Source organism: Anabas testudineus, chromosome 24, assembly GCF_900324465.2.
Source record: "Anabas testudineus chromosome 24, fAnaTes1.2, whole genome shotgun sequence".
Classification (NCBI taxonomy): Eukaryota; Metazoa; Chordata; class Actinopteri; order Anabantiformes; family Anabantidae; genus Anabas; species Anabas testudineus.
The window spans coordinates 13,233,315-13,246,212 of record NC_046632.1 but is presented as its reverse complement, the minus strand read 5'-3'; the positions used below and the strand labels follow the sequence as shown (position 1 = coordinate 13,246,212).

Genomic DNA, 12,898 nt, shown 5'->3' with positions numbered 1-12,898 from the left:
CCGTGCTCTCATTTTCCATGCTTTATACACACACACACACACACACACACACACACACACACACACACACACACACATCACATCACATTCAGACACACTCTCCCTCCCACCAGGTAAATTAAAGTTATTGGCTCTGAGGCAAAATAGTAATATCAACATGTCATCATGGGTGTTTTTTATAATATCAGCAGAATTATATTGACGGAGAGGATTAAATTGCTTTACACCAACGATTATAAATCCTTGGAGGGGATGTGCCATTGTAAGTTGTTATTAACACTTAATGCAATCCCATTTCTGAATTAATGCATATCACCATCTCCTCAGCACACATTAACATACTATAATGGCTGGTGATTGGAGAAATCCACCACTACTACTGTTGCAGTAGGAAACCACTTAGTAGACATGCAGTATTGATTCCTTCATTGGAACAATGGGCCACACTTGGTTTTAGTAATCTTAGCTGAGGGTCAGGCCGTGTTGCACGCAGTGTTTTGTTCATTAACTGCATAAATTCACCTTACAATCCTATTAATACTTAAGAAGAGAAAATAGTTATTTTCAGAATAGAATTATTACGCTGAACTACTCGATTTCACAACAGAATATTTATTGTGACGAGTGGTTAAAATAATATTTAATTTCAAAGAGTGTTTGTTTTGATTGATCCCACTGTGTTGAAACGAACAACCCTCCACGGGCAGATATTCAAATTTGCTGTAGAGAAGATTTAAATAGATTCAACACCAGATTTAATGACTTTGCAAGAAATACGCTCTTTCCCAAGGAGCTCTGCTACTTTTGTGCAGATGCAGCTTTTGTGGTTTGAGCTTTATAACAAGATCCTGACAGACAATTCATTTCCATGTAATTTTTTCAGTGAGGAAGTTGTCCAGGCAGTTGTCCTCACCCATCTGCATGGGGAGCACTGGGAATGTGTGATCCGAATGCAAGTCGGGGCAGGTTTTGGTGCCTTTATGAAATATTAACACAAGGTGGTGCTCTTGTCCTCTGAAAAAGGCCACTGTCACCCTGATGCTGGTAGCGTGTATGTTATTTACTTTGACAGACATTAATAGTTAAATCCATCTAACTGCAACATAGACTGCAATTTTTTTTACTCTGTGACTATCAGAGATCAAATCAATAAATAAGAAATAGTCTAAATTAAATGGGAATGTGATGCAGTGTAGTGTTTTAAATAACAGGTGCACAGTGATTTGTGGTTACAATGCATAAACCACAATATCTGCTGTTCCCGTTGCTGATTCTATATTTTATTAGTCAAAAAACAACTGACTAACGAACTGACTATGTGACATCAGTACTGCGTCTTAGCACAAACAACAATATATGAGGGAAATGCAAATGTTATTTACTTCCACTTTGTCTAACCCTAACCCTAACCCTAACCACAGAACTGCAGCATGTGATTGCCTTACTCTCAAGTGTCAAGGTTACATACTATGGAGCTTGTTATTTTACATTAACATTAGGTAATAAAATTGTGTCAGAGCAAATGAGTAACTTTAATATTATAATATCTTTCATTTGGTGCCCATGAAAAACCTCTCCTCACTGACTAGCATTGTGTTTAACACTTTACCAATAATAAAAAAGAATTAGTACAAATAAAATGATTGCAGCAGATGACAGATATATTCTCAGTGGCCCAAAGAGAAAATGATTGGAAGCAATGATAATATCAGCGAAACAGTATTAAACAGTATTAAAATTTCTTTGTGAGTGTGTGAGTGTAAGTGTTTGCTTTTTCTTCCATTAGGCGAGTGGGGCCAAATATTAGGACACAGTGCGTGATCCGTCTCAGTCGACAGTGCCCTTGTTAAATCATTTAGAAAATTGCACAGGCCTGTTTTAATGTGATTAAGACACAAATTGAGCGCATTACCCACCTCCTCCTTATAGCTCCTCTGTGTCTGGATGATGCAAATGTCAGGCATGTGTAGCTGTGGTTGGAAGCCATTTGAATCTTTGGCCCAGTCATGTGGGAAACCAGGATACAGTAGAGAATACTCAAGTTTGGTGTGTGTTGCTCAGCAAGCGTGTGTTGGTAGGTAGAGAGTGTGAGGAGATGTGTCATCAAGTGACCAGGTGTGTATCTGAGTGGGTGTTGTGTGTGTGTGTGTGTGTGTGTGTGTATTGTTTTGAGGAGAGTAGGCAAAGCAGGAGCATCCCATAGCTGTGAGTAAAGCAAAAACACTCCTGCTCCTCTCCCCTCGCCTCACTCTTTCTTCCCGCGGCCTTCTGTGGTCTCCTGACCATCCCCAAGTCATTTCAATCTAAATGCAAATTTCATCAACCTCCCACTAAAAAGACTGAAATTAGTATCAAAGCCAATGTGTTGCGGCTGTGTCGTGTGGACGTGTCACACTCAATAGCATCTCCAGTGCGGAAACCTGCCAATCTCCCCTCACTACTGAGAATTGATCTCTGCTTTCTTTCTCTCTCTGTTTATGCTTCTTTTTGTCACCCCTCCCTCCTCTTCGTCTCCCTGGCATCCTCTTTTAGCAGCACTCTCGCTGGCTAACATCTTCCCTTTCCGTCTTCTTTGATGCCTTAGTTTCCCTGTAACGCTGCCCCTCACATTTGGCCTTGTCTAACCTTTCTTTGAGAAACCCTTCAAATAAAGCCTCATAAGTCCTCTATATGTCATCCTCCGCCTCCCCAAGCCCTCCTGCCCCTACTCTGCACTAAGCTGCTCACTGAGGCTCTGCACATGCTTGCAGACAAACAGGGAAACACAGCAGAAATGCACTCTGCTCCTCTGCAGTCACACACATCTCTCTGTGTCTCCATCCACTTGTCTTTCCCCCTCTTCCTGTCTGTAAACACCAATCCACCATTTTCCTCTCCTTTCTCTCCTTCCCTGTGTTTGCAATGAGGTGAGGCAAGCTTGGGGTCCATAATGAAGACATGAGTGGAGAGGTCTACCGAGTGAGGGAGAGGATGGTTATACAGAGAACAGGGAGGTAGGGAGGCTGAGAGAAGAGGCAAAGCGCCCCGGGGAGGCTGCGCTCCAGGGGTTGTTAACATGCAGGTTGCATATTTCTGAATTGCAGAGCATCCTTATCTCGCCGTGCTGGGTCACTGAAGCACTTCCTTTTCCACTGCGTGCGTGACTGAGCGTGCACTATTTGTGTATACGTGTGCAAGGGTGCTCCTGCACGCATGTTTGGATTTTCACATGCGTACACGTGCCTGCATGTAAATAAGTGCATTTGTGTATGCAACCGCAGGAATGTAAAGCTGTGATGGGTAGGGTTTCTCTCTCTCTCTCTCTCTCTCTCTCTCTCTGTCTCTCTCTTTCTCGCACTGCAGCAAGAAACACTCATCAAACTGCAACACACATCTCACAGAAACCCACAGATACAGCAGCAGCAGCAGCAGCAGCAGCAGCAGCAGCAGCAGTGGAGCCAGGGCCTCCTGTTAACATACAGACATGACACAGCGACAGCCAACAGCTTAACACTCGGCTCCCCAGCTGGCTCTGCTCTCAGGTGGGCCACCAAGGTCTGCCAGATAAAAGCTTGCACTGCAGGGTATTCGGCGTACTGGCCGGGGGGGGGTGACTCTGTGTCGCTGCTGGCTGCCCTTTCATCTCTGCCTACCTGACTGGGTGCCTGGCCTAAGTTAAGGATTCTGGCTCATGTGTGTCCTTGGGAGGTCAGGTTCTGCTCAAGGCTGCATTGCATGTTGGGCTCATACATCTTTAACATGAGCTCCAAATGAGGCTCTCTGCTTAACATCTTTGTCACGATCTCTTCCATTTATCACAGCACGGCAGCAGAACTGTTGTCATACATGGTGCTGTCATCATTATCCAGGAACACAGAATCGTGCAGAGGTCAGAGTTTAGACTGCAGGTTATGTGTAATAGGACGATCACGTTCATGTGACTTCTGCTGAATGTTTAATTAGTTCTGTTTCCATTTTTGACTTTAGCGAAGTATTTTTGAATGCACAGCGTGTGTAGGGTAAAGTATGCGCTGAATAAAACATTTATATTTTCAGTTTACATATATATTCCTGTTCTAGACCAGTAGTTTCTAAAACAAGTCAAAACCAGTCCCAGGTTGCATACGTCTGGGAGCCTTCTCAGATTGATATAATGCAATAATCTTTACAGAGGTAGAACTATTACAAAGAAAAATGTCACGACTACAGATCAGGGAGTACAGCTGGTCTGTAAGCAAATGTTTAGGATGCACACAGCCGTCATGCAGATATTTATATGCACTTCAATCACTGGAGTCATGTCTGTTTGTGTGTCACGGATGGTTGTGTTAGTGTGTGCTGCAGCGTACCTTGCATGTGGAGACTAGAGCAGGAGGAGCGCTGTCATGATGGGGTTTCTCATCACTGCTGAGTGGACTTGCACTGTGCAGATTCAGGTTCACAAACACTGCTCATAATAGACACACTTTAGATCTTAGCAACCGACACTGTTCTTTCCTTCAATGCAGCTCAAGGTTGAATGGAGCATGCTCGCGTTGACAATATAACATGTTTGTGTTAAACTACAGTACATGTGCATCCGAGGCTCTTGAGGAACACTCTAGGCCAAGCAAAGCCTTTTGCCATTGTTGATCTCTTACCGCTGCAAATATACAGTGAAGCATTTAGACTCTTTTCTATTTCTGCAGAATTACAAACTAAAACACATGCATTTATTTATTGTGCAAAATGATTTTTAAAAATGTGTGTCAAACTCATGCGGATCTCCAGAATTATCAGTTTATTAGAAGGTGAAATTAAAGTCAGTGGGATGTAAATTAGCTGTGAGTCTGGAAAGCACTGCCTTAGCCCCAGCCCTGTATTATTGAATCCGTTTTTTCTAGTTTGGGACTCGTATTAAAATCTGATCATGTTTTATGCAGAAATGTTGTATTATATTGTGAAGGCTTTACAAACTTTTAAGAGCCAGCGTATTTGCTACATGCTGCTAATTGTTATCATCTTTGTCAAAACAAAAATATCTGCACATTTAAATGTTGTTTCTTGCTGATGTTTTAAAGTTAAATGTTCCTAAAGATGAAATTTGCCAGCTGCTGTCATTTCTTTGATGCTCAGTATCTCAGCATTTAAAAAGCATTTTAATATTGACACATCTCCTTCCCCTAAATCTTTTTTTTTTTCAATCTCACAGATAAAATACCCAAATAAAACCTCCCAAAGGGTGGAAAAAACATCAGCCATCACCCAACTCTATTTTTATTATAATTAAACGAGGAACACTCAAACAGCTGATTTTCCATCCATATCAAATAAAGCTGTGAGGACAGGGTTAGGCAAATATTGAATGTGTTAAAAGCCTTTTCTGCTCAACCATGTGTACATTAAATACTTTCTCACCATTTTTCTCATCTCTCACATTCTCTTCAAAGCTCCTTCCACCTCAGTTTTTCCCTCTTTATCACCACATTTTGAATAATATGGGTTTTTATTGGTTGCGTGTCTTCCCGCCTTGCATCATCTGCTGGCTCATTTTTCCAACCAGCCTGTGTGTGAGTCAGGTCTCCTGCAGTAAAATGGGAGGCCATGCAGGGGGCATCAGGGGTGACGGTCAAGGGTTCCGCACACAAGCTTAACAGGAGGACCGGAGCTGAGTGAAGAGCGGACCCCGAGGCCATTCTGCTGGTGTAGTCTTTGGAGAACAGGATGAAAGATGAGGGTACCTGGGCGAGATAGAGAGGGCTAACTGGATGCCTGCTGCAGTGACTGTTTGTCTGGCTGATTGACAGACTGACTGGAGAGCGTGGGTTCAGAGCTATTCAGTGCTATTGCCAGCAGGCATCATGAGACTCTGAGGTCCACCAAAGACCTGGATGAGTAATAAGTCATGTAGAACAGGCTGATGTGAACATCTTCTGCCCCCTGCAGCACCTTCCCATGTGGGGGGAGGGGGGGAGGGGGGAGATGATGATGCAAGGGAGGCCCACAACTGAAGAAGGGAGGAGAGAGAAGACAGATAAAGAGAGAAGATAAGAGGTGAGGGAGATCCCAAGCTGCTGACTGTGCTCCCAGGTCCTATCAGGGCTCACTCTCTCTCTGTCTCTCTCTCTCTCTTCCCCTCCCTCTCTCCTCCGAGTTTCTGACAATCCCTTCCCCCACCTCTAACTCTGCTGTGGAGCTGACAGCTCGGCCCCAACAGCACACTAACCACATTACCTGAACTCACCACAGTGATTATCCTGCACTACACCCACTGAAGCTTGAAAGTCATTCCAACTTCTCTTGCTGGTAGATGTTAGTGGGTGTGCGAGATCACATCCCATAGGCTATGTGGTTTCTGGCAAATCCCAGGTTCTTACCTGGGAACAAGTTGGAAGGACATTGTGCAAACACAGTGTTTGCAATAGTTTGAATTCTAAACATCTCTGCAAATAAAATAAGAGTTTTTGTGAAAGCTTCTAAAGCCTATGGTGGAATCAATTCACATATGGCAGAGGACAACATCACTGGCTGGCATCCAGTGTATAATAAAGACAAATTTGAACAGAGCTGGCAAAAGCTGTATGTTGCTTGAGCCCCATTAGCAATGTCATGAATTAAGTTTGAACTCTGTTTGCTCTTACGTACTCTGTATATCAGGCAGGTCAACGAAAGTTTTTCTGAGTAGTTCTAAATACAAACCAAATTTCAGGTTTCATCAAAGTTCATTGAAATATCTTCTAACTTTGCTATGAAGCTGACAGCTCATCCCCAACAGCACACTAACCACATTACCTGAACTCACCACAGCGATTAACCTGCATTTCACCTGCTGAAGCGCAGAAGTCAACTTCTCTGCCTGTAGATGTTAATGGGTGTGTGACATCACATCCTGTAGGCCAGGGGTGTCCAATCCTGGTCCTAGTACATACATGTATGTGCACAAATAAAGTAAGAGCAGAAGTTTTGGCGGAAGCTTCTATCAATCCACATAATGAGGGAGGACAACATCACTGGCTAGTATTTATAGTGTATAATAAAGACAAATTTGAACAGAGCTGGCAAAAGCTGTATGTTGCTTGAGCCCCATTAGCAATGTCATGAATTAAGTTTGAACTCTGTTTGCTCTTACGTACTCTGTATATCAGGCAGGTCAACGAAAGTTTTTCTGAGTAGTTCTAAATACAAACCAAATTTCAGGTTTCATCAAAGTTCATTGAAATATCTTCTAACTTTGCTATGAAGCTGACAGCTCGGCCCCAACAGCACACTAACCACATTACCTAAACTCACCACAGCGATTAACCTGCATTTCACCTGCTGAAGCGCAGAAGTCAACTTCTCTGCCTGTAGATGTTAATTTGTGTGTGAGGTCACATCCTTTAGTCCAGGGGTGTCCAATCCTGGTCCTCGAGAGTCACTGTCCAGCTTGTTTTGCAACCAGCTCGCACTTCCAGGTTCTGATTGGTTGATTATCCAGGTAATCAGCAGTGTGTGGGGCAGAGAAAACTAGCAGGATAGTGGCTCTCGAGGACCGGGATTGTAAATCCCTGCTGTTGGTTATGTGGTTTCCAACACCCATTTCTCCCACCTCCCATTTCCTGGGAGCAAGTTGGAAGGACATTAACCAACAAATGTGCACATACACATGTGTGCACAAATAAAATAAGAGCAGAAGATTTGGCAGAATCAATCCACATACCGGTGGAGGGCAACATCACTGGCTAGTATTTATAGTGTGTAATAAAGACAAATTTGAACAGAGCTGGCAAAAGCTATATGTTGTTTGAGCCCCATTAGCAATGTCATGATTTCACTTTGAACTCTGTTTGCTCTTATGTACTCTGTTTATCAGGCAGGTCAAGAAAGTTTTTCTGTGTAGTTCAAATCACAGGTTTAATCAAAGTTCGCTGAAAGATCTTGTTTTTTTTTTTTTTATTAACAATGTGCCCGTATGTCTCAATATAAAGATACACAATCCTTTAATCTGTTGTGTTAAAAACTTGCTGCTTTGGCAGCCTGACATAAAATTTCATCTATATTCCACTAGTTTGCTGGAGATTGCGTGTAGCTGCCAAGCAAGATGTCTTCAGGATGTAGCATTGACAGTATGTGCAGAGCCAGGTGGTGTAGCCACAGAGTATTGTCGCTTGCATAAACATTACATCAGACATGACACGACAAGCAGGCAGAAAGGCAGAGATGGATGGACGTGTTACCTTCACACATCAGATATTTTTCAGATCCATAATTTCATAATTTCAACCTAGATTCTATCCTGAACGTCTAAAAGTCCAAGCTAACTGATACATACAGGTAGGAATCTGTAAGTGCTGAGTACATTAACAAGTTTTTTTTTTTTTTTTTCGCTTTAAGGGCAGAAAATCTCTATGTTTAACTTTTCGGCATTAGGAGCCAATTACACGGCTGAAAAAAATGACCCGGGGTAATTTGGTGTCCAAGGTTGTTTGTGCTGACATTCTGCTTTTCAAATGCCAGTCTGTTAATTATGCAAATGGTCCAGAAGACCCCAGTATAAACACATACATGAGCCCCTTTGTATGTGCACGGTCCTATATATCCTGCAAGTTTTTAAAGATAGCCAGCCCTTGTTACAAGGAAAAAAAATTGGGAATATGAAATGACCCCTCTGGCTGCATATTGCCTCCCTCTCCTGTATCCCTCTCAGACTCTCAGGCCCTCACTCTCCTCCTCCCTGTCCTCTTTTTTTTTTTCTTCTTGCAGTGCAGCTCTTTGCGCAGCAATGCTATGCGACACTAGCCAGCTTTAGAGAAGGCGAGTCCACATTGCATTAATTCTGAGCAGAAAGAAATCCCGTATCAGATGTAATGGGTTTGATTCTAAAGCCCCGAGGCGATGTTCTGTGCTGCTGTAATGGTGGTGGGAGTCAGCAGAGATCCTACACTCATCAGAATGCTGCGTTACGCACACACACTGCTTTCTTTTCTTGTCTACTCTCTCATTCGTCCCTTCTTGTCTACTCTCTCTTCATCTCTAGCCCACCATTTTTCTCTCTTCTTGGATGACCAAAGGTGTACTCCACTCCGCCTCCAACCCTTCCCAACCTCTTTGCCATGTTATTGCCTCATTACTGTATCTAAACAAGGGGCTTTGTCCCCAGCAGACCCGAATTAAGTGTCTGCTGCTCATTCGCAGAGAGATAATTGTTTTTTTTTCTTTCTTTCACGCTGACTTCTCCTCTTCAGCTGAGGCCAGATTTAGTCAGGTGTTCTGGAGAAAGCATCATGGGATAATGTCAATAAAGCCCCAGGGTAAGTTTCCCTATTCTTGTTATGTTTTTTTTTCTTGTTTTAATTAAAGAGCAGCCTGCCATCGTGAGCAGGGCACCTCTCCAAGACAATGTATGATGGGTTATAGTTGTAACAAGTATAATTGTTTGCTTCTGTCATTGCTGTCATACTATCATTGACAAAACCTATTGACTCCTACTATAAAAACTACTATACAGTCGCCTAATCAAACACACATCAAGTGCAATTTGATATTCACTGAAATATCTGACCCATATAAAATGATGAGGTACAACATTGGAGGCATAAAAAGGTGTTTAACTTCGTGGAACTCGGTAAAACTTGCAGCTGCATGCTTTATCATGCATTTAACAACTTTAGCCTGGTGTTTTCTTTTCAGGAATGTGGGCAGGCTTGGGCTCACTGGGGTGGAAGTAAAGCTTTATGGCTCTTTGGCAACCATGTCCGGCATGCTTTATGACAATGGATGAAGGTCTTTTTTTTCCAACATCTTCGCAGGTCCTGAGACTGTAGGGGAAAGGCATGAGACAGAAGTAATAAAATAACATCCGAAAATAACATCCTGTAAGCTCTTTCATTGGGGAAGTTGTGATCTTTTTAATGCGTTTGCACTGGTGTAGGATATGACTGTTGTCTGGCCTGTTTCTCATACTTCAGGACTTAAGCACCTCTAAGGTTTCATAACATAAACACCCTGTCCTCTGGCCGCCCCCTCATTCCTGCATCTGGAGCGTTGGGGGGGGAAAACGAGGGACTTCCCTGGGTTCACCCCAAAGATGAGCTAGACTACATTTGCAGCTCCCTCCGTCTGCTGAGGTTCCCTTTGCTATTATGATAGATGGTGAGGGGGAAAGGGGAAAGTGATAGCCCTTGCCTCCTCCTCTCACCTTTCCACAAACAGCAAGCTGCTCCGCCAACAGTGAGGTAATTACACAGTCATTATAATACGCTCTTGTGCACAAGAATACACACATCTCACACTACATAATCACAGTCCTCTACATACCAGATGGGGTCCCCAGTGTTTTTATCCTGATGACTTTCTCCCTCCACACATTTCTACTGTGCTTACCTCAGCTCTCCCTCTCTATGCCAACAAGGGAATGCCAACCGTCCTGGACCACTTGCCAGCTTTGGACCATGAGTTTGAGGGTTTGTATGCAAGTGGGATTTTACTGTATGTTGGCACTGGATACAGCAGCATGCGTCTGTACATGCATGTGCACATGAAGCATGAGCACAGCGCATCTGGGCATGCAAGTTCCCACCATTAACAAGGCATGTTTAGCAGTGGGTCCTCTCCATCAATGGCAGGTTGACAGATGAGGACGCTGTCATGATGCCACGCTAATGGAATCAAGATGCTGTAGATCAGCAAATTAGTTCTCATACACACACACAGCAAACCTAGAATAACTTTAATGGTCTGGTCTCTAAAAATGCTGTTCACTAATAGTTTGTGTTAGTTTATTCACTCTCTGTATTCTGAATTATTTTAAACAGTAGCTGAAAATTGCTAAGCCTTACCACATGGATAGACCCTGATGAGGTATCTCCTTTTATTTCATCAGACGTTTTGTACAAATTTGAATAAGGGTCTTACCGAAAATGTAAATATATTTATATATACTTTTGATTGTACCTTTCGGTAGTCTAAATATATTCGTGTGCATTATGTAACTGTACCTGTTCAGTATGATGTTTGTGGAGATTTGTTTGACTTCTTTGGTTGATCCATACATTTCTTTTGGATGTCTGCATGTGCAAATTAGATTTTAGACATAGTGAACAGAAGTAAACACAAATAATGACTTGTGCACAGCCTATAGCGAGGCTCAGGTAGGTTAGTGATCATCTACTTTGTGTTAGGTCTAGGCTAAACATTAAAAAATAGCAAGTGTGCCAAAACTTTAATAATGTGAATTAGAACAGTAGTATCTACAATAGATGGGTTGTACTAGATTTTGCAGGAGGAAAGACCACTGAGAATCCATTGAGACCAAATCGGACCCAGGTTAAGACGTGGGATGAGCCCTTAAGGTGTATTTCATGTCCTTGAAAGACACGCACCTCTTGTTGCTAATGTAACACAACAGACGAGGGAATTGGCTACTAAATAAAGTGTGAAAATTGTGTCAGTACTTTTGGTTAGGTCATTGGACACAGACATGGCAACGCATTTGAAGCGAGCCAGTCAGGCTGGAAGAGTTGTCCCATTTTTGTGCACGGTTACTATGCTCATGTACGTGTTTTAATGAATTATGTATATTGATAGATTCCCAACAGAAGCTGGAGGATGGGCTTTTTTTTTTCCATGAGAATAAACAAGAGAAATTATACACCATGAAAGCGTGCAGCCAATCTATAAATAGCTGCAGTGTTTCTTTGCCCAGGGATGTAGTTGCATTTTACAGGTCAGACTGTGATTTTTCTTTTAAGACCGTGCATTGAGGAGTATCAGACTCTTCTCTGTGGTGCTGTCAGTGGTTCTTAGAGGGGCCACTTTAATACCAAGAAGCAGAGGGGGCCCATCTCATGCAGGAGAAACTAGTGTGTGGAGGAAGAGACTTTTATGGGGCTCTGATATAGAATGGATTCTGTTATTCATCAGGTTAAAGGTCAAATCTGAAGCCTCTAAATAGCAGGTGTCTAAAATTTCTGCTCCAGAAATAAACATGGAATGAAACACAAACGAGTGACGTCTGCAGACGCACTGCTAGGCTGTCTCCCCTAAAAGCCTTCACAGGAAATCGATAGTGGTCTCCGTGAGAATTAATCTGGGATCCACACTACTACCATGGCAGGCGGCCAGCTGAGTGATGTGTGCGGTTTAAACGGCCCCCGCATCCTGCCCGCTTATCTGTAGGTGTCCCGATGGTCGCTCGGCTTTCTGCTCATCTCGCCTGGCTGACTGTTTTTTTTTTTTGTTTCTTTTCTGTATCCCAGCCCTCCTCCAGCTCTTCCTCCTCTTCCTCCTCCTCTTCCTCCTCCTCCTCCCCCTCTCTCTCGCCGCTGAGTTCGATGCGATCGGCTCTGGGCCCTGCCGTGAGTTCTCGGTGCGGGCGACAGCGCTGCTGAACATGGCGTCAGACGGAATGATTTTAACGAACCACGACCACCAAATCCGGGTCGGAGTCTTGACAGGTAAACGCAGAAACCCCCCATCTGCTCTTTCGCGTTTTGCTCCCATTTCCATGAATTCATTTCCGCCGGCTCTCCGCCTGAACCTTCATACATGTCGGCTGGTTTTTTTTGCTTTGGCGGCGGGTCTCGGTCTCTCGCTGGCTTTTTTTTGCAGCCTCTTGAAGGCGACGCTGATTTAAAGTCTCGCTTTCTTCTCCTTCCTGTTCTTCTGTCATGCTTTTCTACCTCCATGCATTCATGTCCAGCTTACATGTTTCCAGTGCTTGTGCGATGGAAGCGGTGGATGCGGGCTCTGCGCTGGTTCGTGTCTGCTCGTGTACATTTGGAGAAAGGAGAGCTCAGTTTATGTGGATTGAATAATTCATGTCTCTATCTGCTTGTCAGAGCTGAAAATTACAGCTGACCGTGTGTTGAGACGCTGCTAAAGATGCTCAGGCTATAGATTGCATTATTGACACTCAGCTGACTACAGCGATTTTTTTGAAGTGTTGCTCACGACAGTTGCT

At 43.3% G+C, this 12,898-nt stretch overlaps 1 protein-coding gene across 4 annotated transcripts in view; it reads left to right on the top strand.

The window, feature by feature from the left end:
- The first annotated feature begins 12,282 nt into the window (after positions 1–12,282).
- gphnb (gephyrin b) overlaps positions 12,283–12,898 on the top strand; it is a 63,909-nt gene continuing 63,293 nt past the window's right edge. For all 4 annotated transcript variants that reach the window (XM_026340781.1, XM_026340779.1, XM_026340778.1 and 1 more), the window contains exon 1: positions 12,283–12,392. In XM_026340781.1, coding sequence (XP_026196566.1) covers positions 12,329–12,392 — 64 coding nt within the window. In that variant the 5' untranslated portion in view covers positions 12,283–12,328. The remainder of the gene's footprint in view (positions 12,393–12,898) is intronic.